Here is a 20785-nt window from a genome sequence, read left to right on the forward strand (position 1 = left end):
CAAAATTGCTCCTAAATTATTACAGATTTAAAAAGGTAAACAGAAAAAGAACAATTATAATTTGATTTGAGCGGTTACTTGTAAAATACTCTGTCGTAATTCAAGTCTCTTTCAGACGCTTCCTCCACTTCGTGGCCATCTAGTTCTTCTTCCCCAACCTCCTCTGATTCATCAACGAAATATTCATCATCGGAGGTAGGATGGCAATGGGTAGGGTCTGGGTAGGGTACTATAGTACCCATCCCCATACCCGCGTTTTAAAAAATTACCCATACCCGTCCCCATACCCGCGTGGGTAGCAACTTAAATGCCCGTCCCCGTACCCTCTGGGTACCTATATGCCCGTACCCGTGCCCATTACCCGCAATTTACCAAACCAAAATATATTTTTCCCTATTTTTGTTAATAGAAAACAAAAAATACAACTAATTTTTTAAATAAAAAACACTAATATAAATACAAAAGATTATCTACGTAACAAATAAAATCATTCAACTAAGAATATATTTTTTTAGAACGAATAAGCAAGAAAGATATAACTTAATTTTTAATTTTGGATTTATAATATAGTCCTAAAGTTGTAGGTTATTAACTTACTAATTTTAAAAATAAGTGGGAGTAAATTAGCAATGATTATGAATACTTTAAATAGTCACCTATTTTTTAAAATAATTAAGTTTGAAAGCTATAGCTTAAGTTAATTTGTTCATATAATACTAAAAAAAAAAAAAAAAAAAAAAATAATAATAATAATAATAATAATATGTGTGTGCGGGTATGGGGCGGGTTGGGTACTATAGTACCCATACCCGCACCCATACCCATTACTTTTTGCGGGTAATTACCCATACCCAACCCCATACCCATCTAGCGGGTTTTTACCCTACCCATAATGGGTATTTTTTACGGGTACCCTATGGGTCCAATACCCATTGCCATCCCTAATCGGAGGACAATTAGTTGTTCAAGTTAAAATTTAACTGAACTTAGCTTCCATTCATTTCTCCTTCCACAACCTCCTTTGTTTTATGAAGGCTATCTTCATTATCTGAGCACAATGAATTGTTTTAGTCAATATCCAAATTTTGTCATCTTTGATTTGTTTCGTTCTCCATTGTTAGCACTTAGGAAAGGAACATGAGGTTTAAAAAATATTCTCTCAAACATTTTTTTGGTAATTGAATTTTTTTGGGCGGAGTGTTTTATCTTTTCAAGTAGAATTTCCTCGTCTTGTGTAAATTTAACTATTTAAATTGTAGATTTTCGTGGAAATTTAATGTGAATAATGATAGCTCATGTGGTAAAAGCTTGAGACATATGAGTCGGAGATGGGAGGTCTAGGGATTATGAAGCACAGACTCTAACACGTACACCGAACACGACACTCGTACCGCGACACGGCTAAAATTCAAAAAGCAAGACACGAGGACACTAGTATATACTTTTTATAAATACAAGTGTCTTAGAGGTGTCCAGACAAGAAGAGGTGCCGACTCAAGTGTCCGAGCAGTAAAAAAATATGTTTTTTAATCAGACCACGTGAATAAGTGTCTGACACGTGTCATGTATGTATCGTAAGAGTGTCAGTGTCGTGCGGTGTCCGACACTGGGACACTCCGTATGTGAGAGGTGTATGTGTTTCATAGTCCATGAATCAATTATTAAAGAGTGTGATTTATCTTTCCGACATATCAAACATAATATAATGATGAGTGGTGAGAAATAATTTGTATTTTTTTTATACAACTAATACATTAATTAAAATCATTACATATTTTTTAATAAGCGTAATTTATATAAGAACAAGTATAAAAAAAACTGTGTCTTAGCTTTGATGGTACTACCATTTAACCTAGTTTCGCCACCTATAACCGTTCGTAATAACATCAGTACTTGTGAACTGTGATGCCGGCGTCAACTCCGGCATTGTCGTCCATTCCATGGTGGACCTCCCCAAACCCCTCTCTCCCCACCGTCTTCTCAACCTACTCAAGTCCGAGAAGAACCCCCACTCCGCCCTCCAACTCTTTCAACACGCCACGCGCCACCCCGGCTACACCCACTCCTCCGCCGTCCTCCAACACGTCCTCCGCCGCGTCGCATCCGACCCCACCCTCCTCCCCCACGCGCCCCACATCATCGGCGCCATTGAGGCCGCCCAGAACTGCAACTGCTCCGAAGACGTTCCCCTCACCCTCCTCAAAGCCTACGCCAAACGCTCCATGCCCGATGAAGCTCTCAACCTTTTCAGAAAAATGGATCGGGTCTTCGGGTGCCGACCCGGTGTAAGGTCCTTCAACTCGCTCCTCAACGCGTTCGCGGTATCGGAGCAGTGGGAACGCGCTGAGAAGTTCTTCGCGTACTTCGACACCGCCGGTGTGTCGCCGAACGTTGAAACGTACAATGTTCTGATAAAGGTGCTGTGTAAGAAGAGGGAGTTCGAGAAGGCGAAGGGGCTGCTGAGGTGGATGTCGGGTGTGGGATTGAGGCCTGATAAGTTCAGCTATGGGACATTGATCAATGCGGCGGCGAAAAGGGGTGATTTGAATGCTGCATTGGAGGTGTTTGATGAAATGTCTGAACGAGGGGTGGAGCCTGATGTCATGTGTTATAACATGATCATTGATGGGTTTTTTAAAAGTGGAGATTTTTTGAAGGCTAATGAGATGTGGGAGAGGTTGTTGAGGGAGGAAACTGTTTTTCCTAATGTTGTGAGTTATAATGTTATGATTAGAGGGTTGTCTAGGTGTGGGAGGTTTAGTGAGAGTTTGGAGATATGGGAGAGGATGAAGAAGAATGAGAGGAAGCATGATGTTTTTACGTATAGTTCTCTGATTCATGGATTGAGTCAGATGGGGAACTTAGATGGAGCTCAAAGGGTTTATAAGGATATGATTGGGAGAAGGGTCAGCCCTGATGTTGTAACTTGTAATGCGATGCTTAATGGATTGTGTAAATGGGGGAAGGTTGAGGAAAGTTTTGAGTTGTGGGAGGAGATGGGGCAGTCTGGTTCCCGTAATGTAATTAGTTACAACATATTTATCAAGGGGTTGTTTGAAAATGGGAAGGTGGAAGAAGCAATGAATATATGGGAACTCTTGTTGGGTGAGACAGCACTTGCGGTAGATTCCACTACTTATGGAATATTGATTCATGGTTTGTGTAAGAATGGGTATCTGAATAAGGCTTTGCAGGTGCTGGAAGAGGCTGAACATAGGGGTGGTGATGTCGATGTCTTTGCATACTCCTCGATGATAAATGCTTTGTGCAAAGAAAGGAGATTAGATGATGCAGCTGGAGTTGTAAGTTTGATGGATAAGCGAGGCTGTAAATTGAACACTCATGTCTGCAATCCACTGATTGATGGGTTTATTAAAAATTCCAAACTTGACTCTGCTATTCAAGTCTTTAGGGAAATGAGCAACAAAGGTTCTTCACCAACTGTAGTGTCTTATAATATTCTCATAAATGGATTATGTAGAGCAGAAAGATTTCATGAGGCATATCATTGCGTCAAGGAAATGTTGGAGAAAGGGTTGAAGCCTGATATTGTCACGTACAGCACGTTGATAGATGGTCTTTGTCAAAGCAAGATGTTTGAGAGTGACACGGGCCTTAGATTGTGGCATCAGTTTCTGGACATGGGCTTTGAGCCTGATATAACTATGTATAACATTGTAATTCATAGACTTTGTTCTTCTGGCAAAGTGGAGTATGCTCTGCAGCTCTATTCCATGCTGAGACAGAGGAGCTTTGTTAATCTTGTGACCCACAATACCATCATGGAGGGTTTTTACAAAGTTGGGGACTGCCAGAAGGCATCAAAGATTTGGGCTCTTATTGTAAAATATGGAATAAAACCCGACATCATCTCTTATAATATTACTCTTAAGGGACTCTGCTCTTGTGGTAGAGTGACTGACGCAATTAGGTTTCTAGATCATGCTTTGGTGCATGGTGTTCTGCCAACTGCCATTACATGGAACATACTAGTTAGAGCAGTGATTTTTTGTGGGGCTTCAACTGATTCTCTTGGGGCCTCAGATAGAATACATTAATTTTTACAGCACTATTTTTTCCCGAGTTGTGGACATCAATGCAGGAATTATATCAACATACGAGCATTGTGGTAGTTTCCCACCTGATCCAAGGATTAGTGATAAGTTTTGGTTTGAGCCCTAGCAGCATTTGATAGCGTTACCGTTAGGTACTTTGCTACAATACAGCTTGGAGCTGCCTTGAGGGATAGTGCCTACAATTTGATTTGTCTGAACAAAAAAGGTCATGTGTTTTGGTTTGTGGGATATTTAACTGCCTCAGGCTTTACATGAATTGGTTGCTTTCTTCAGGGCCTTGGGATTTTCAGGCAGCAATTACTAGACTTCTCTATTTGATACACCAACTTGTTAAGCTGTACAGAAGGAATTACCCTGTATAATTATTAGCTTCTCATTACTTGTTTATATGATTGGAGATAGGTAGATAAAAGTTAGCTTCTGAATATACATTTCTAAAATCTATAACATAGGATGTCACGAATTTCATCAGCATCACATGGTAATCCAATTACTCAGATTTTGGTGATTGTAGTAATATCACTGAGGCTGTTGTTGATGCCAAAACAAAGCAGCATGATGATATCAGTCCCAAGTTGTAAGCCTATACTTGGGGTTATTACATCATGCAATATGTATAAAAAACTATACTCCCGAGAAACTTGTTCTGTGATTCCCAGTAGAAATTGTACTTCAGTTATTTTTCTCTTCCCTGTTAGTCTTTCTTGTTGTTCCAGTTTCTGATGACATGTTTGTTTCATAGATGAACTGAGAAGTCAAAGCCACCACAATAGCTCCAAGAATTGCTACTTTTCTCCAATCAGCTAATGATGAGGCAATAGAATCCACTATTAGAAAGGTCAGCAGGCCAATGAAGACAAGGTAAATGCTTTTCCTGGTTCTGCTACTAGCCTTTTTTCTAGTTAAATCTTTGATTTTTTCGGTCTCCTCCTTGGCTTTTGCTTTATCAACAGGTATCTTCTTTTTCAGGTTCTTAAAGAATAGCCCTTCGTTTCTGCCGTCTTCCATTTGAACTTCAAACTCCTCTAGTTCAATTTCCCGCTTCTGAATCTCTTGTCTGTTAACTTCTGCAGATTCCTCGAATTCTAGCATCTGGCTCTCAATGTTTGCTGTTATCTGTGAACACAAGTGAATAAAGGGGTCATTATTGGAGTACCTTATTGTCACTCATGGTGTGCAATGGTTTACATGGTTAACTCAAAAGCAAAACATACCCTGGCACCAGCTTCGTCTAATCCTTTGAGGGCATCATCTTCAATCTTGTTGAACTCAGCGTTTGCTTTTTCACCAAACCGGGTTAAATAGGCAGATTTCTCATCTATATAATCTACCAGACGGAATTTTTGAGCTTCAAGCATGACAATTTGGGCTAGCAGTTCTTGTTTACGAATGTCTCCAGGTTGGGGAGATTGAGAGTCCGACTCATTGGACTTGCATAGGCACAGAATAGAACCTCTTGCGTTGAGGATTCTTGTGCAGTGGATGTTATTCTTGATGTTGCTAGGTTTGAAGGAAGGATGAATGGATTTAAGAGCAATCATCTTTTCATAACCGGAGAAGTATATGCATGGAAGGGTGAATGAAAAAATAGTATAACGCGAGAAAGAGGGTGCTGCAGGACCCAGATTCTTTGAAGTTTGAAGGCACAAGACAAAGATGTTCCTATCCTTATTTTTCATAAGATAATGCCCACGAAACGAGGGGTTCAAAACACTTCCAGCCAACACACTTGAAAGGGAAAGCAGAAACCTATTAGTTTGTTTGGGAAAACATGTTCAGCGCCCAATTCCTAAAGAAAACTTGCTCATCTTTTATTTATTTATTAAATTACTCTTGTAATTTCAGTTTAGGTGTGGTGAAGACTAAAGGTCTCTCCAAGAGTGCGATTCTTAGGAACCAAACTACCAAACATTCAACCTAGGGTCTCTCATCCTTTTTTTTGGGGTTAAGTTATGAGTGTTTGGATTAATTTGTTTTGGTAAAATTGATTATGCTAAAATTGAAAATGAAGGTGATTTTGGGTTTGATTGGGACATTGTCAATCTCCTGTGTAGTGCTATTTGGAGCTCATTGTGGTCACACAACCCAAAAGTTTAGGAATTATTTTTATGGGATATATGTGTAGTGAGTATTGTCATAGAAGAGTAGAAAGTCAAAATCTTAGATTTTTCATTTCATATTCCTAAAACTGTCTTATTATAAATTACGAATTTTTATCCAACCCCTTTGTTACCCATTGTTGATGTTGATATTCAGATTTACTGGAAGTCACTACTATTTTTTCATCGAAGGACTCTTGATAGAATAGTTTACTCAATTAGTCTCCATAGTTTTAGGCTATGTTTGGCATGTCATTTCAGCTAACTTATAGCTTATTTGACTAGCTCAAAACTTATTTGACTAGCTTAAAAGCTCTTCAAAAGTGTTTGGTGAAGGAGCTTATTTTAGTAGCTTAAAGTTTTAAGCTATAACTATCTCAGGTAGCTTATAACTTATTAAATTTATTCTCATTTTTATTCTTATTATTTTATTAAAATTCTACCATTATCCTTATATATTTATAAAAACACTAAATCTATTTTCCCCTCACACTTACGTATGCAGTTTCCGCCACCATTCCCGCCACACCGCTGCGCACCACAAGTATTATAAATATTATATTAATAAAAATAAATATTATATTTTTAAGATGATAAATAACTGGAGCTAATAAAAATATTTAAAGTGATAATAATTTTAATATTAATATCATATTGGTATTAGTGTTAAAATAAAGTAATGTTAAATATAAAAATAATTATACAAGGAGTAATGATTCATGAACCACTACACAGTAAAACACCCATTTTTCCTGCGGATTTGGCCAAATAATACACTGAACTAACCACCTAAATACACATGACTAACCATAAAGCACAGAACCGTGTAAGATGACTCATTTCTTGAGGTTGCATTAGTACTGTGATGTTCAGACTTTACTTTTTGAACTCGTTCTTTCTCATTATCATCTACTTTGTGCACATTTTCAACAACTACAAGCCCTTGAACCACATTACGTACCTTACCAACCTCCTCTAACAACACAAGGTCCATGGTTACGATGTCGGAAACAATTGAAAATGTAAAAATCACAAGTTTCCACGCTAAACTGTCAAATCTGTGTTAATTCGCACTTATAAGCGAGAAATGAACACATATTTCGCACTTAAAAGTGAGAAATTTGATAATTGTGTCAATTACTCATTTCGCACTTACAAGTGTGAAAACTGTGTCGATTTCTTACTTTTAAGTGAGAAAATATACCAGATAGTGAAAAAATGTGCGTTTCACACCTTCTACGGGTGCGGAAAAAAGACGATGTACCTAGCAAAAAACACCATGAAGAGATGAGTAATTGTGAGTCCAACCTCGATGGTGAAGATTGGAAGAGACGACGATGATGGTAAAGATGAACAAGATGATTGTCGGTGATGTAGGTGGGGAAGATGAAGAAGATGATTGTGGGAAGAGGATGATGGTGAGGGGATGTTATGATTGATGAAGATAATTTTTTTTATAAGCAAACTAGTTTTAGTAATGTTAGTAAATTAGTTTTCCTCAGGATTCGAACCTTGTACCCTTCATCCCACCCAATTCTTATGTCCCTTATCGCTTGAGCTAACCTTCGGGGATTTGATGAAGATAAGTAAGAGGAAGGAGGGTTGTGACAATGATGGAGATTGAACAAGAAGAAGAAGAGGATGGTGGATGGTGAAGGATAGAAAGAGGATGGTGGTGGTAACCGGTAAGGTGTATCAAAATTAGGAAGAGAATAGGTAAATTTATTAGTGTTGGTTGCTTTTAAAAACACATTAATTGATGTTTATTCACACTTTTTTTTTTTTGTAAATTTGACCGTTAAAATTGGCTCTCATATATAAAAAGAACATTAATGTTTAAATCAGAATTAACAATTGAAGTTCACTTCTCTCTCTTCTCTCTCTCGTCTTGTTCACCACAGACGCACTTGGCCTCAGCTCTCTCCTTCGCAATGAGGACTTCGTCATTGCATTCAATTTTTTGTGGGTTCGTTCCATGACGTTGTGCATCGCAATTGGTTCCATGACGTTGTGCATCGCAATTGGTTCCATGACGTTGTGCTCGCGCTCCGTCGTCGCACTGTTTACATCGCAATTGGTTCCGTCGCGAAAACTCGGTGCAGGGAGGGTTTCATCTCCGTCGACCGTCGCCTTTCCATCTCACAAGATTGCTACGTTCGTGTGGTTCACTGTAATTGCAATTGCTGTGTTGTTTTCTTCTTCTTCTTCCACCACAAACCCCCATTTCTTCCTACCACTAGTTCCGCTGGCAACCCCGACCTCGATTCCACGGCGATTCAGATCAGCCACCTGTTGCAAGGTCGGTCCTTCTTTCTTTTCTTCCAAAGATTTTCTTTCTCTCTTGAATTTTGTGGGTTTGATTGGTTTTTGTTTATTCATTACCCTTTTCATTTCTTGTTGCCTCACTAGGTACAGGGAATGCCACTTTAAATTCTAATTTCTAATTGCGTTCAACTTATTGCTGGATTAGAATACAAGCACTCGCTCAAGACCACATTCACTCCCAGATTTTGTCAAATTGGCTCAAGGAATGTCTACCAGGCCTCATATTTTCACACCTGTGAGTATCTCTCTCATTTTCAAGTCTTGAATTAACATAGTATAGTATGTAGTGCCAATTTTGATTGGATGTCAAATTTGGTGTTCTTTCATGTATGATGTATCAGAAAATTGTTATGTGCTTCTTTTTCTTCCAATAATGAATGCACTTGCCATCTTATTTGCATGTTGTTGGTGTATGAGTAAGCTGCTTACTGCTCTGTCCTTCTTTTCAATGGAATTTTATTTTCATGCTAGATTTTCTCAATTTTTCTTTCTTTCAATTTTTTGAGAATGAAGCTCGCTATGTGATTCATCTCTTGGATAGTGGAAATATTCTTGTGGTGGGATATTTTACCAGAGTTAAAAAAAATATTGTGGTTTGATGTTTGATGATAGTGGATATGGTGTATGTGAGTTGTTTTTTACCTGTCAGTGAGTTTGGGAGAGCAATGGTGTCTCCCCGTATTATTCATTCATTGATTGTATTCAATTCAACACCCTTTCTGAACACACTTTCTGTCATCATGTCACGTTTTTTCTTTTATGTAGTGACTGGAAATTTGAGCCTGAGTTTGTTATTTCAAAAGATAGTTTCAATGTTTTCTCTCCGAGTGGTGCATGTAATGTAAAGCTGAGTATCTACTGGAAAAGTTTTATTGAGCATAATCGCATATGTTAATATATTAAAACTTAAAAGTTATCATGGGATATGGTATAAAATACAACTAAAATTTGTGTTTGCAAATCAACATTAATGTCTTGCGTATCAATATAGGTAGTGAATTGGCAGTAAAATGAAGGGCTTGGATGAAGGTGAACGTGAAGGGAAAAAGCAGAATGCAGCTGATTGTATCCATCTCTTGAGGTGAAGAGGAAGTTGTGTAGTGTTGCATCCACAAACCAGGATTGTAGTTGTTGTTACTATTTCATGCTCATCAGAACATGTCTAGTTGTGTTCAATGTTCACTCTCTAATGAAAATATGCTGCTCTTTTACGGTCATCAAAATGGCGTTTTAACTTTTATTAAATTTGAATAAGTGGTAAAAGCAGTTTCAGTTATGCATTACTTTTATGTCTTTCTGTTCTCTATATGGTCTCTGTTAGGTACCAGAATAACAACACTATGACTGAATGAAACTGAGATTGATGATCACTGAATCCTCTGGAAATACCCAGAAACAGTGTTTAAGGAATTACAAATAACAGAAAGAAAAACAAGATAAGCAAGAGCAATTTCGAGAGTGCTCTTTCTCTCCCAAGTCCTATGCCAAATTCTGCCTACCTCTCTCTCTCTCTATACTAACATATATATCCTTAGCTAATAGTACTGGTCCCCTCCTTATCATTGAGAATCTGCCACCTCACCAGGTGGTGGTTATTTTGGGATCCTAAGCTTCTAGAATGTTGGCCTCCAGCTGTGGCTTGGGCCTCCTAGCATAGACGTTGCCAAACCTGGGCCTGGAGCTTGGGTTTGCAACATCTCTCCCCCCTTGAAGATTCAGCTTGTCCTCAAGCTGATGATTAGGGAACTGGTCCAGCAACTTACTGAAATCCTCCCATGAGTCTTCAAATGTTGGTAGGTCCTTCCACCTGATTAGCACTTCTAAGTCCCCATCCCTGTTTTCCCTGGTGTCCATAATAGCTTCTGGTTCGACCTTGAGTTCCCATTCTTCAGTAAGAGCTGCTGGTAATGGTTGGCTTTGAACTCCTGCATTCACAGCCTTCTTGAGCAGGGAAATATGGAAGACAGGATGCACTTGGCTTCCTTCTGGCAACTGCAGTTTATAGGCAGCTGGGTTGATCTTTGCTATAATTGGATAAGGTCCATAATACCTAGGACTCAACTTCTGATTGCTTCTCTTAGCCAAACTCTTGAGCTTATAGGGTTGAATCTTCAGATAAACCAGATCCCCCACTTCATATTGAACATCCCTTCTGTGCTTGTTGGCCTGCTGCCTCATTCTATTCTGTGCCTTCTCTAGATTACTCTTGAGCTCCTCTAGAATTAGATTCCTCTCAGCAGTCAATTTCTCCACTTCATCTACTGATGTTAAAGAATCATTTCCCTTAAAAATCACAGGTGGTTCTCTCCCATAAAGAGCCTTGAAAGGAGTGGTTTTGATGGCTGAATGGTAATTTGTATTGTACCAGAATTCTGCCCAACTCAGCCATTTGGGCCATTGCTTTGGTTTGGACCCTGTTACACACCTTAGATATGTCTCAACACATCGATTAACCACCTCAGTTTGTCCATCTGTCTGAGGGTGGTATGCAGAGCTGAATTTCAATTTTGTGCCAGCTAGTTTGAACATCTCTGACCAGAATGTGCTGAGAAATACTCTGTCTCTATCAGACACAATGGAGGTGGGAAAACCATGTAGTCTTACCACTTCTTTGATGAATACTTCAGCAATCTCCTTGGCATTGTATGGGTGAGATAAAGCAATGAAGTGTGCATACTTAGTAAACCTGTCTACTACCACTAGTATGGTATCTTTTCCCATGGCTTTAGGGAGACCTCCAATGAAATCCATGGATATATCAGTCCAACCTTGAGAGGGTATAGGGAGTGGTTGAAGAAATCCTGCTGGATTTAGTGCCTCATATTTGTTCCTCTGACACACCTCACACTTTTGTACATAATTTTGAATGTCTAGCTTCATGCCTTCCCAGTAGAATAAAGCTGATATTCTCTTGTAGGTTCTGAAAATTCCAGCATGGCCTCCTAAGGCTGTATCATGAAATTCCTTCAGAACAGTGAGAATTTTGGTAGAGCCCTTAGGGAGAACTATTCTGTCTTTGTATAGCAATCTTCCCCTCTTCAGTTGATAACCAACAGCAGAATTCCCTTGAGTGGCTAACTCCTGCAGAACCTTTCTATATCTTTCATCCTCTAATATCTCAGCTTCCAAATCTGCCCATTCAGCACACTGGACTGAGGATATGGCAGAGAATTGCAACTTCCTGGATAAAGCATCAGCTGCTTTGTTTTCAATCCCAGGCTTGTACTTAATTTCAAAATCATAGCCCATCAACTTGCTCATCCACTTTTGTTGTTCTTCCCCCATTATTCTCTGATCTGCTAGAAATCTCAAGCTTCTCTGATCAGTGTGTATGACAAACTTGCTCCCTAGGAGATAATGTCTCCATTTTTGCACAGCAAGAACCACTGCCATCAATTCTCTTTCATAAACAGATTTGGCTTGAGCCCTATCAGATAAAGTTTTGCTCATATAGGCAACTGGTCTTCCTTCCTGCATAAGGACAGCTCCAAGTCCCTTCCCAGAAGCATCTGTTTCCAGAATGAAAGGTTTGTCAAAATTGGGTGGAACAAGAACTGGAACAGTAGTCATCACTTCCTTCAACTTCACAAAAGCTTGGGTGGCTCCTTCAGTCCACTGGAAGCTATTCTTCTTGAGCAATTGATTTAGAGGTTGTGCTAGTTTGCTGTAATTTTTCACAAATCTTCTGTAGTACCCTGTGAGTCCTAAGAACCCTCTTAATCCTTTCACCTCCTTAGGAATAGGCCAATCTAGCATATCTTTAATCTTGCTAGGATCAGCCGCAACTCCTGCTTGTGATATGACATGTCCTAAATAAATTATCTCAGGTTGACCAAAAGAACATTTCTTCTGGTTTGCAACCAGATTGTTTTCCTTCAACACTTGTAAGACAATCCTTAAGTGGTCCTTGTGCAGCTCTTCATTCTTACTATAAATGAGGATATCATCAAAAAAAACAAGTACAAACTTCCTCAAGTAAGGTCTCAACACTTGGTTCATGAGTGCTTGAAATGTAGATGGTGCATTTGTCAATCCAAAAGGGAGGACCAAGTATTCATAATGCCCTTCATGGGTTCTAAAAGCTGTCTTAGGGATGTCTTCTTCTTTCATCCTAATCTGGTGGTACCCTGATTTTAAATCCAGCTTTGAGAAAACCACAGCAGCCCCAATTTCATCCAAGAGTTCATCAATAATTGGTATAGGGAATTTGTCAGGAATAGTGGCCTTGTTAAGGGCTCTATAATCTACACAAAATCTCCATCCCCCATCTTTCTTTTTTACAAGAATAGCTGGGCTGCTGAAAGGACTAGTACTATGCCTAATTATTCCAGAATTCAGCATTTCTTTCACCAACTTCTCAATTTCATTCTTTTGATAGAAAGGGTACCTGTAAGGTCTGATGTTGGGAATGGAAGCTCCCTCTTGTAATTGAATAGCATGGTCAGTGGTCCTTCTTGGTGGTAGTCCCTTAGGCTCTTGGAACACTTCTGGATATTCTTCCAGAATTTTCCTCATTCCCTTTGGCACTTCAGCTTCTGTCTTTTCTTCTTCCTTCTGATACTCATAAGATAAGTAGTACCCCTCTGCTTCCTGCTGTTCAGTGATCTTAATTGATTTCCAATTAGCAGTCACCCTGCACACTGAGGGTTCCCCTTGCAGAACCATCTTCTGCCCTTGAGAAACCCATTGTATGATGAGTTCCTGGAAATTTGCTTCAATATTTCCCAGACTAGCAAGCCAGTCCATTCCCAGAACCACTTCTGTACCTCCCAATCCTAGTATAAAGAAGTGCTGCATAATGGGAATTCCTTGGACTTCTAGTTTCAAGTTCTTGCATACCCCAGAGTTCCTCTCCTTTGCCCCATTCCCCACTTCTACAACATATTCAGAGGTTGCAATGACTGGAATTTCTAGTTCAACTACAAGGTCTTGGGAGATGAAATTGCTGGTTGCTCCACAATCTATTAAAATCAGAACTTCCCTATTTCCTATCTTCCCTTTCACTTTGAAGGATCGGTTGGAGGTTAACCTTTCCTTGCTGTTCAATGACAACTGGAGAACCTTCCCTTCCAGCACAAATTCCCCATCCTCAGCTTCCTCAAAAATCTCCTCTTCTTCCTCATCCTCCTCTACTTCCATCAGAATGAGTTGGTAGTTTTTCATGGAGCAAATGTGTTCTTTCCCCCATTTGTCTCCACACTTAAAGCATAATCCCTTCCTGCTTCTCTCTTGGAGTTCAGTTTGGGTCAACCTCTGCCCTCCATTCCACTTCTTTTCTGGTTGTTTTCCTTCTGTGTCCTGATTACCAGTGCCTCCTTTGTTCTGGAGACTTTTCCCTTCATTGTCTTGATTTCCTGTACCCCCTTTGCTCTGGAAATTCACATAAGAGTTTGCAATTCTTCCCTTGCTGTCCCCTGTACTGGAATAATACCTTCCCCCAACACCCCCTTTTTCCTTCCATCCCCTTTTGTCTTCCTCCTTAGGTTTGCCTCCTCTCATAGCTGTGTTTTTCTCTTCGAGCAACAACGCTCGATCCATTAATTCTGCTAGATCATCAGCAGGGTACAGCTTCATTTCAGCTTTGATTTCTTCTTGCAACCCGTTTAAGAATACTCCTTTCAGCACCTCTCTGTCAGCGTTCCTCATGGGCGCTGCTAGTAACTCAAAATTCTCCCTGTACTCCATAACGCTTCCTTTCTGTTTCACACTCAACAGAGGACCAAACGGGTTCTGGAGAAGTGCGGGTTGGAAACGGCGAAACAGAGCTTGTTTGAAAGGTTCCCAAGCTCGCTCTAATGTCTGCTCTTCCCACCACTGAAACCACCCAAGAGCACGATCCTCCATGGCGATCATCACCATCTCGATCTTCTCCGCTTCCTCGACCCGGCTGAGTCGGAAAAACCGCTCAACCTTGGTGACCCACCCGTAAGCGTCGTTTCCATTGAACATCGGGATGTCCACTCGTCTTCCTGTGACGGCGCGCAAATGGCTCCGGTGGTGATAGTGCTCGTGGTGTTCTCTGCTGCGCGACGCTGTTCGCGACCCGGTACGCGACCCGGTTCGTGACCCGTCATAAGTTCTCGCTGTTGAGACTGAGTTGTGCTCGCGTGAGCTCCTCCGATGCCGCGGGGTATTAGAACGCCCCCTGGTTCGCCGTCGGTCGCGACTCAGGAAGAGTCGCCGGAGTTCTTCAAACTGTTCGTGAGCCACCTCTTTCATCTCAGTAAGGGAACGCTCCAGATCATCCACTCTTGATTCCATCGCACCGCGGGTCAGCACCATACAGCTCCCTTTTTGGATCGGGAGCTCTGATACCAAATGTTAGGTACCAGAATAACAACACTATGACTGAATGAAACTGAGATTGATGATCACTGAATCCTCTGGAAATACCCAGAAACAGTGTTTAAGGAATTACAAATAACAGAAAGAAAAACAAGATAAGCAAGAGCAATTTCGAGAGTGCTCTTTCTCTCCCAAGTCCTATGCCAAATTCTGCCTACCTCTCTCTCTCTCTATACTAACATATATATCCTTAGCTAATAGTACTGGTCCCCTCCTTATCATTGAGAATCTGCCACCTCACCAGGTGGTGGTTATTTTGGGATCCTAAGCTTCTAGAATGTTGGCCTCCAGCTGTGGCTTGGGCCTCCTAGCATAGACGTTGCCAAACCTGGGCCTGGAGCTTGGGTTTGCAACAGTCTCTCTTGGGTTACAGGTTTGCAGAAGCTTACCACATTAAATGTTGAAGGATGCAATACTAGTACTGCATGTTTAGCGTCTGTTTGTGGTTCAAAAATATCTTATTTTTATCCTTTGAGTTGTCATTTCATTATGTTTTTATTATATTTACACTGAAATTGTGGTTTGCAACTGAAGTATTTGTTTGCTTTTTAAACCAGCATTTAATTGTGAAGCTCAGTATGATTTTTATCATTGTAAGGCACTAGTGTCCTCTGATTCTTAAATTAGTCAAAATTTCATGTCTTTATTATTATTTTTTTGGGCATGCGCTGAGTTATTGTTGTTGGTCAATTTGTTTTGGGCACTCTGTGAAATGCTCAACTCTGCTACATCTGTTCTTGTGTCAAAAGACCTTGAGATTGCATTTCCCCTTGTTTTCTCACTTTAGTGTCTGTCTTCTTCCTCAATTTTAATTAGTTGGCTGATTCTTAAACATAGCTCCTGCATCTTGCAGGTTGCTCTTCCTGAGGAAACCGGTACTGGAAGATGTTTCTGGCAACATCATATTGAATCTATCGTAGCACGTCAAGAAAAAAAAAAGCTTACAAGGTTAGGAATACATATTAGGTGTTGGTTGAGTTTTACGATAATTTTCATATATTAAGAAATTGCATCTAATGTTAAATAGTAGTCACTTGTAGTGTAGGGAGGCTATCTAGTCCCACTTGTATTATAAAAAAAATTCAATTAAATAGAATCTTACACTAAGCTAATTTTATGTGGTGGATTTAAGAATTATTTTCTATGGTGCAAACCTTTTTTTCCTAAGGTGTTTGGGTTATTGCCTTGGGTAGTTCCTTTACTTCAATATGTTCAACTCATTTTCATAATTTACTACTTGTTCTTTGTACTATAAGTAGGGCTCATAAGCTTATACTTTTCTGGATCAGTGGAAAGTTTTACTGAAGACACCTTGTTTATCATGTGGCAAGCATTCTGGGAAATTTATGGCAAGCATCTGTACACCGAAGGTCTAATTCTCTCCTTAATTGCTTGTTAATGAATTGTTTGTAATTATGTGGTTAGTTGTTGTGAAAGTGGCTATTAAACATGTTTCTGGGTTTAATGAGAGTTCCTCCAGATCATTGGGGACTCTACTTGTTTGAATTTCATCATAATTAGCTAACAGCTGATGTGATCAATTTATTGATGGGTTTCATTTTCTTTTTATCTTTTCCTGTTAATTTTTATATGTCTAGCTCCTTGTGTATTCATGACAAAGGTGGGGGTTTCCAAATGAAGCTTAATTTAAGCAGGCTTCAATTCTGCACTCAGAAAACAAGGGTTACATTTGATTATGTGAAAAGATAGAGGAGATATCAAGTACCCCATTTTTGTAGGATTGACAAGTAGCTAGAAGGGGGTCAGGTCAATTTAGTATTTCCCTTTTTTATATTTCATGTACTTAATTTCTTCTAACACAGAAGCAGGGCTACCACAATACATTGTGTCATCATAAATTTTATTGTTTGATTTTTTTAGGTACCAGATTCAAAAAATGTATAATGTACAAATATAATATTGGTAAATTGTTAGGAGTGTCAAGTTTGAAATATTTAGCTGTGAATATCTATCTATGTGATATATGATTTTCCCTTTTCCTTTCTTTGTGTCGTGCTGTTCAAATACAGCCAGGTTTAGGGGTATCAGTTGCAGCAAGAATAATCTCCACATTAAAGCATGTCACCATGAAGATAGCAAGTTACTACTAGCTGGAGGGGAACAAAGGCCAGGTGAGACTTGTGATAATCTTCACGTGACATTGTTGCATTAAAGTAGTCTTGAAGATAGATGTTGATAAAGTATAGCCATTAACTATAAGAAAATAGTTGAGTGGGGGCGGGTGACTCACTCTTCTCTCCCCCACATTGCCACCATTATATCACTAAGTATTGCATAGTGCATACGACATTGAAATTTTCCCTCCTTCCAACTATCTTAGACTGAGTCTGAGACTCAGAAAAGCGTTGTTACAATATTTAGGATAGGGGTACGAACCTACAAAGGTTTCATTCCAATTTTTCCTAAATAATTGTGTTGTGGTTTTGAGCTAGCTATTAGTAATGAGGATTCAACATAAGCTTTCAAGATCACATTTGTATTACGATCCAGTTGTAAGATTGGCTATAGTTTGATAAGGCTGTCTAGGGAGAGCAGGTGGCTGCTGGAATTAGTTATTCTATCTGTGCTTCAGATCAGAAGTTCTATTTTTTACTTAATTGATTTTCTGCAGTATTGAACATTCCTAATTGCTCAAATGCCTATTGTAGTTTGTACTTTAGGACACAAAGCCTTTTGTACTTTGTAGATCTTTAGTAAAAGATATTCATTTGTAATTTTATTTTAATATTGTTGAGAACTTTAGACACTTTACTCTTGGGATACTTTGGTTTATCCCTACTTGGTTGTTTTGTTTTGTTTTGCGTGTGAGGATGAGTCGAGAAGAAATATGATCATTTTGAGTGATCCAATATGCTTGCTTTACTTCTTGCTCTTCATTGCCGTTGCATTTGGGAACTTCCCCTACTTCACTTTTGGGATCTTTTGGTACCCTACTTGGTTGTTTTATTTGTTTGTGTGGGTGAGTTACTTCGGACATTGAATCTTTTAAGTGCTATAAGGTTGATTATTTTTGTACATTTATGTTATGATATTTTGTTGTACTTTTTCTTTTATAGTTTGTAATTTAGAAAACAAAGCCTTGTACTTTTTAGATCTCATGTATAAGATATTCATTTGTAATTTTCTTTTATCTTGTTGAGAGACATTGGACACTTTTTTTTTTATACCTTTGGTTGATTCGTACTTGGTTGTTTTATTTGTTTGTGTGGGTGAGTTACTTTGGACATTAAATCCTTTTGAGTGCTATAGGGTTGATAATTTTTGTACATTTATGTTATGATATTTTGTTGTACTTTTTCTATAGGTTGTAATTTAGAACACAAAGCCTTGTACTTTTTAGATCTCTTGTATAGGATATTCATTTGTAATTTACTTTTATCTTGTTGAGAGACATTGGACACTTTATTTTTTATACCTTTGGTTGATTCGTACTTGGTTGTTTTATTTGTTTGTGTGGGTGAGTTACTTTGGACATTGAATCTTTTTGAGTGCTATAGGGTTGATTTTTTTTTTGTAGTTTGTAATTTAGAGCACAAAGCCTTGTACTTTGTAGATCTCTTGTATAGGATATTCATTTGTAATTTACTTTTATCTTGTTGAGAGACATTGGACACTTTATTTTTTGTACCTTTGGTTGATTCGTACTTGATTGTTTTATTTGTTTGTGTGGGTGAGTTACTTTGGACATTAAATCCTTTTGAGTGCTATAGGGTTGATAATTTTTGTACATTTATGTTATGATATTTTGTTGTACTTTTTCTATAGGTTGTAATTTAGAACACAAAACCTTGTACTTTTTAGATCTCTTGTATAAGATATTCATTTGTAATTTAATTTTATCTTGTTGAGAGACATTGGACACTTTATTTTTTATACCTTTGGTTGATTCGTACTTGGTTATTTTATTTGTTTGTGTGGATGAGTTACTTTGGACATTGAATCTTTTTGAGTGCTATAGGGTTGGTTATTTTTTTTGTAGTTTGTACTTTGTCTCTTGTATAGGATATTCATTTGTAATTAACTTTTATCATGTTGAGAGACATTGGACACTTTATTTTTTTGTACCTTTGGTTGATTCGCACTTGGTTGTTTTATTTGTTTGCGTGGGTGAGTTACTTCAGACATTGAATCCTTTTGTAATTTACTTTTCTAGGGTTGATTATTTTTGTACATTTATGTTATGATATTTTGTTGTACTTTTCTTTTATAGTTTGTAATTTAGAGCACAAAGCCTTGTACTTTGTAGATCTCTTGTCATTTGTAATTTACTTTCATCTTGTTGAGAGACATTGGACATTTTATTTTTTGTACCTTTGGTTGATTCGTATTTGGTTGTTTTATTTGTTTGCGTGGGTGAGTTATTTTGGACATTACTTTGTACATTTATGTTATGATATTTTGTTGTATTTTGTTTCTTTTATACTTTGTTTCATTTGTAATTTACTTTTATCTTGTTGAGAACATTGGACACTTTACTTTTTGTACCTTTGGTTGATTTGTACTTGGTTGTTTTGTTTGTGTGTTTGGAAGAGAGGGAGAGACATGTGGAGGATATTCATTTGTAATTTACTCTATCTTGTTGAGAACATTGGACACTTTACTTTCGTATCCTTTGGTTGGTTCGTACTTGTTTGTTTTGTTTGTGTGTGGAAGAGAGGGAGGGACATGTAAAGTTTCATTGTATTATTTCTCACGTATTGATTGTTTTAGAACATTTGTATTATGATATTTCATTGTACATTTTTTTTGGTAGTTTGTACTTTAGGGCGAAGAGCCTTGTACTTTGTAGATCTTTTGTATAGGATATTCATTTGTAATTTTATTTTTATGTTGCTGAGAACTTTGGACACTAAACTCTTGGGATACTTAGGTTGACCCCTACTTGGTTGTTTTGTTTATGTGTGGATGAGTCGAGAAGAAATATGTTCCTTTGATGAGCCAACCCTAAATATGATCCCTTTGAGTGATCCAATATAAGCTTTGTTTACTTTACTTCTTGCTTTTTGCCTAGATTATTTTCATCATGGCCGATGCATAATTGGTTTAGTACATTTTTACTTTTCTTTATTAGAATATTCTTTTATAATTTTCATTTTATGTCTTGTTTAGATCTTTGCTTTTGGTGTAGGGCTTGTAGGAGCGGGTTAGAAGGGAGGGGGGTATGTAGGGAGTTAAAGGGGTATAAGGGTACGGTTTAGGGGTAGGAGAGGAATAAGGTGTAGGTAGATGAGGAATGGGGGTAGGGTAGATAGTTTAGGGATATAAGAGGCGGTTAGGGTTTAGGATTAGGATTAGGGGTTTATGTTTAGCGTTAGCTAGGTTGGTTTAGGATTATGTTAGGGTTTAGAATAAGGGTGTTTAGGATTGGTTTAGTTTTTAGGATTAGGTTGGTTTAGGGTTTAGGATTAGGGTTTTAGGATTAGGTTTTGGGGTTTGGGTTTTAGGATTAGGTTGGTTGGGGTTAGGGTTTAGGATTAGGTTTGGTTAGGTTTAGGGTTCTAGGTTGGTTTAGGGTGCTCAGGTCAGACATGCTCAGGTCAGTAATTCTCGAGTCATGCATTCTCAGGTCAATAGTTCTCGAGTCAGGCGTTCTCAGGTCAGTAGTGCTCGAGTCAGGCATTCCCAGGTCAATAGTTCTCGAGTCAGGTGTTCTCAGGTCAGTAGTGCTCGAGTCAGTAGTTCTCGAGTCGGGTGTTCTCAGGTCAGTAGTGCTCGAGTCATGCGTTCTCAGGTCAAGCGTTCTCAGGTCAGTAGTGCTCGAGTCAGTAGTGCTCAGGTCAGGCATGCTGAGGTCAGGCGTTCTCAGGTCAGTAGTTCTCGAGTCAGGCATTCTCAGGTCAGTAGTTCTCGAGTCAGACATTCTCAGTGAGGCTTGCTCAGGTCAGTAGTGCTCAATGCTGAGCAGGCGTGTTTAGGTCA

General features: G+C 38.7%; 3 protein-coding genes across 8 annotated transcripts; 2 read left to right on the forward strand and 1 right to left on the reverse strand.

Annotated features, from left to right (window-relative positions):
• Window positions 1-1823: 1823 nt before the first annotated feature.
• LOC130727900 (pentatricopeptide repeat-containing protein At3g09060) lies at window positions 1824-6109 on the forward strand. 2 transcript variants are annotated; one of them, XM_057579185.1, is made up of 3 exons: window positions 1824-4432; window positions 4819-4937; window positions 5150-5170. In XM_057579185.1, the coding sequence occupies exon 1, from the start codon at window positions 1941-1943 to the stop codon at window positions 4056-4058; it is 2118 nt and encodes a 705-aa protein (XP_057435168.1). In that variant the 5' UTR covers window positions 1824-1940; the 3' UTR covers window positions 4059-4432; window positions 4819-4937; window positions 5150-5170. The 2 variants fall into 2 exon arrangements, with proteins under 2 accessions (XP_057435168.1, XP_057435167.1); XM_057579184.1 differs by having other exon boundaries at window positions 1824-4937; window positions 5150-6109.
• On the reverse strand, window positions 4749-5755 carry LOC130727904 (uncharacterized). Its single transcript, XM_057579191.1, has 2 exons — window positions 5291-5755; window positions 4749-5192 (listed from the first exon to the last, which is right to left on the reverse strand). The coding sequence occupies exons 1-2, from the start codon at window positions 5753-5755 to the stop codon at window positions 4749-4751; spliced, it is 909 nt and encodes a 302-aa protein (XP_057435174.1).
• A 1930-nt stretch (window positions 6110-8039) lies between the features above and the next one.
• On the forward strand, window positions 8040-19267 carry LOC130727906 (uncharacterized). Of its 5 annotated transcripts, none has more exons than XR_009015461.1 (6): window positions 8040-8474; window positions 8585-8735; window positions 9492-9581; window positions 15699-15793; window positions 16105-16215; window positions 16876-19265. XR_009015461.1 is itself a non-coding variant. In XM_057579193.1 (5 exons), exons 1-4 carry the CDS (start codon window positions 8151-8153, stop codon window positions 16148-16150), a joined length of 555 nt encoding a protein of 184 aa, XP_057435176.1. In that variant the 5' UTR covers window positions 8040-8150; the 3' UTR covers window positions 16151-16215; window positions 16876-19267. The 5 variants fall into 5 exon arrangements, 2 of the variants coding, with proteins under 2 accessions (XP_057435176.1, XP_057435177.1); XR_009015460.1 differs by having other exon boundaries at window positions 16135-16215; window positions 16876-19263; XR_009015462.1 differs by lacking the exon at window positions 9492-9581 and having other exon boundaries at window positions 16135-16215; window positions 16876-19267.
• Window positions 19268-20785: the final 1518 nt, after the last annotated feature.

This window comes from Lotus japonicus, chromosome 1 (genome assembly GCF_012489685.1).
Source record: "Lotus japonicus ecotype B-129 chromosome 1, LjGifu_v1.2".
Taxonomy (NCBI): Eukaryota; Viridiplantae; Streptophyta; class Magnoliopsida; order Fabales; family Fabaceae; genus Lotus; species Lotus japonicus.

Coding starts and splice junctions, on each gene's coding strand:
- LOC130727900 (XM_057579184.1), top strand. CDS start 1,941: ATGGTGGACCTCCCCAAACCCCTCTCTCCCCACCGTCTTCTCAACCTA.
- LOC130727904 (XM_057579191.1), bottom strand. CDS start 5,755: ATGAAAAATAAGGATAGGAACATCTTTGTCTTGTGCCTTCAAACTTCA. Junction 5,193..5,290: donor TAGACGAAGCTGGTGCCAGG/GTATGTTTTGCT, acceptor TTGTGTTCACAG/ATAACAGCAAACATTGAGAG.
- LOC130727906 (XM_057579193.1), top strand. CDS start 8,151: ATGACGTTGTGCATCGCAATTGGTTCCATGACGTTGTGCATCGCAATT. Junction 8,475..8,645: donor GATCAGCCACCTGTTGCAAG/GTCGGTCCTTCT, acceptor TTGCTGGATTAG/AATACAAGCACTCGCTCAAG. Junction 15,794..16,104: donor GAAAAAAAAAAGCTTACAAG/GTTAGGAATACA, acceptor TACTATAAGTAG/GGCTCATAAGCTTATACTTT.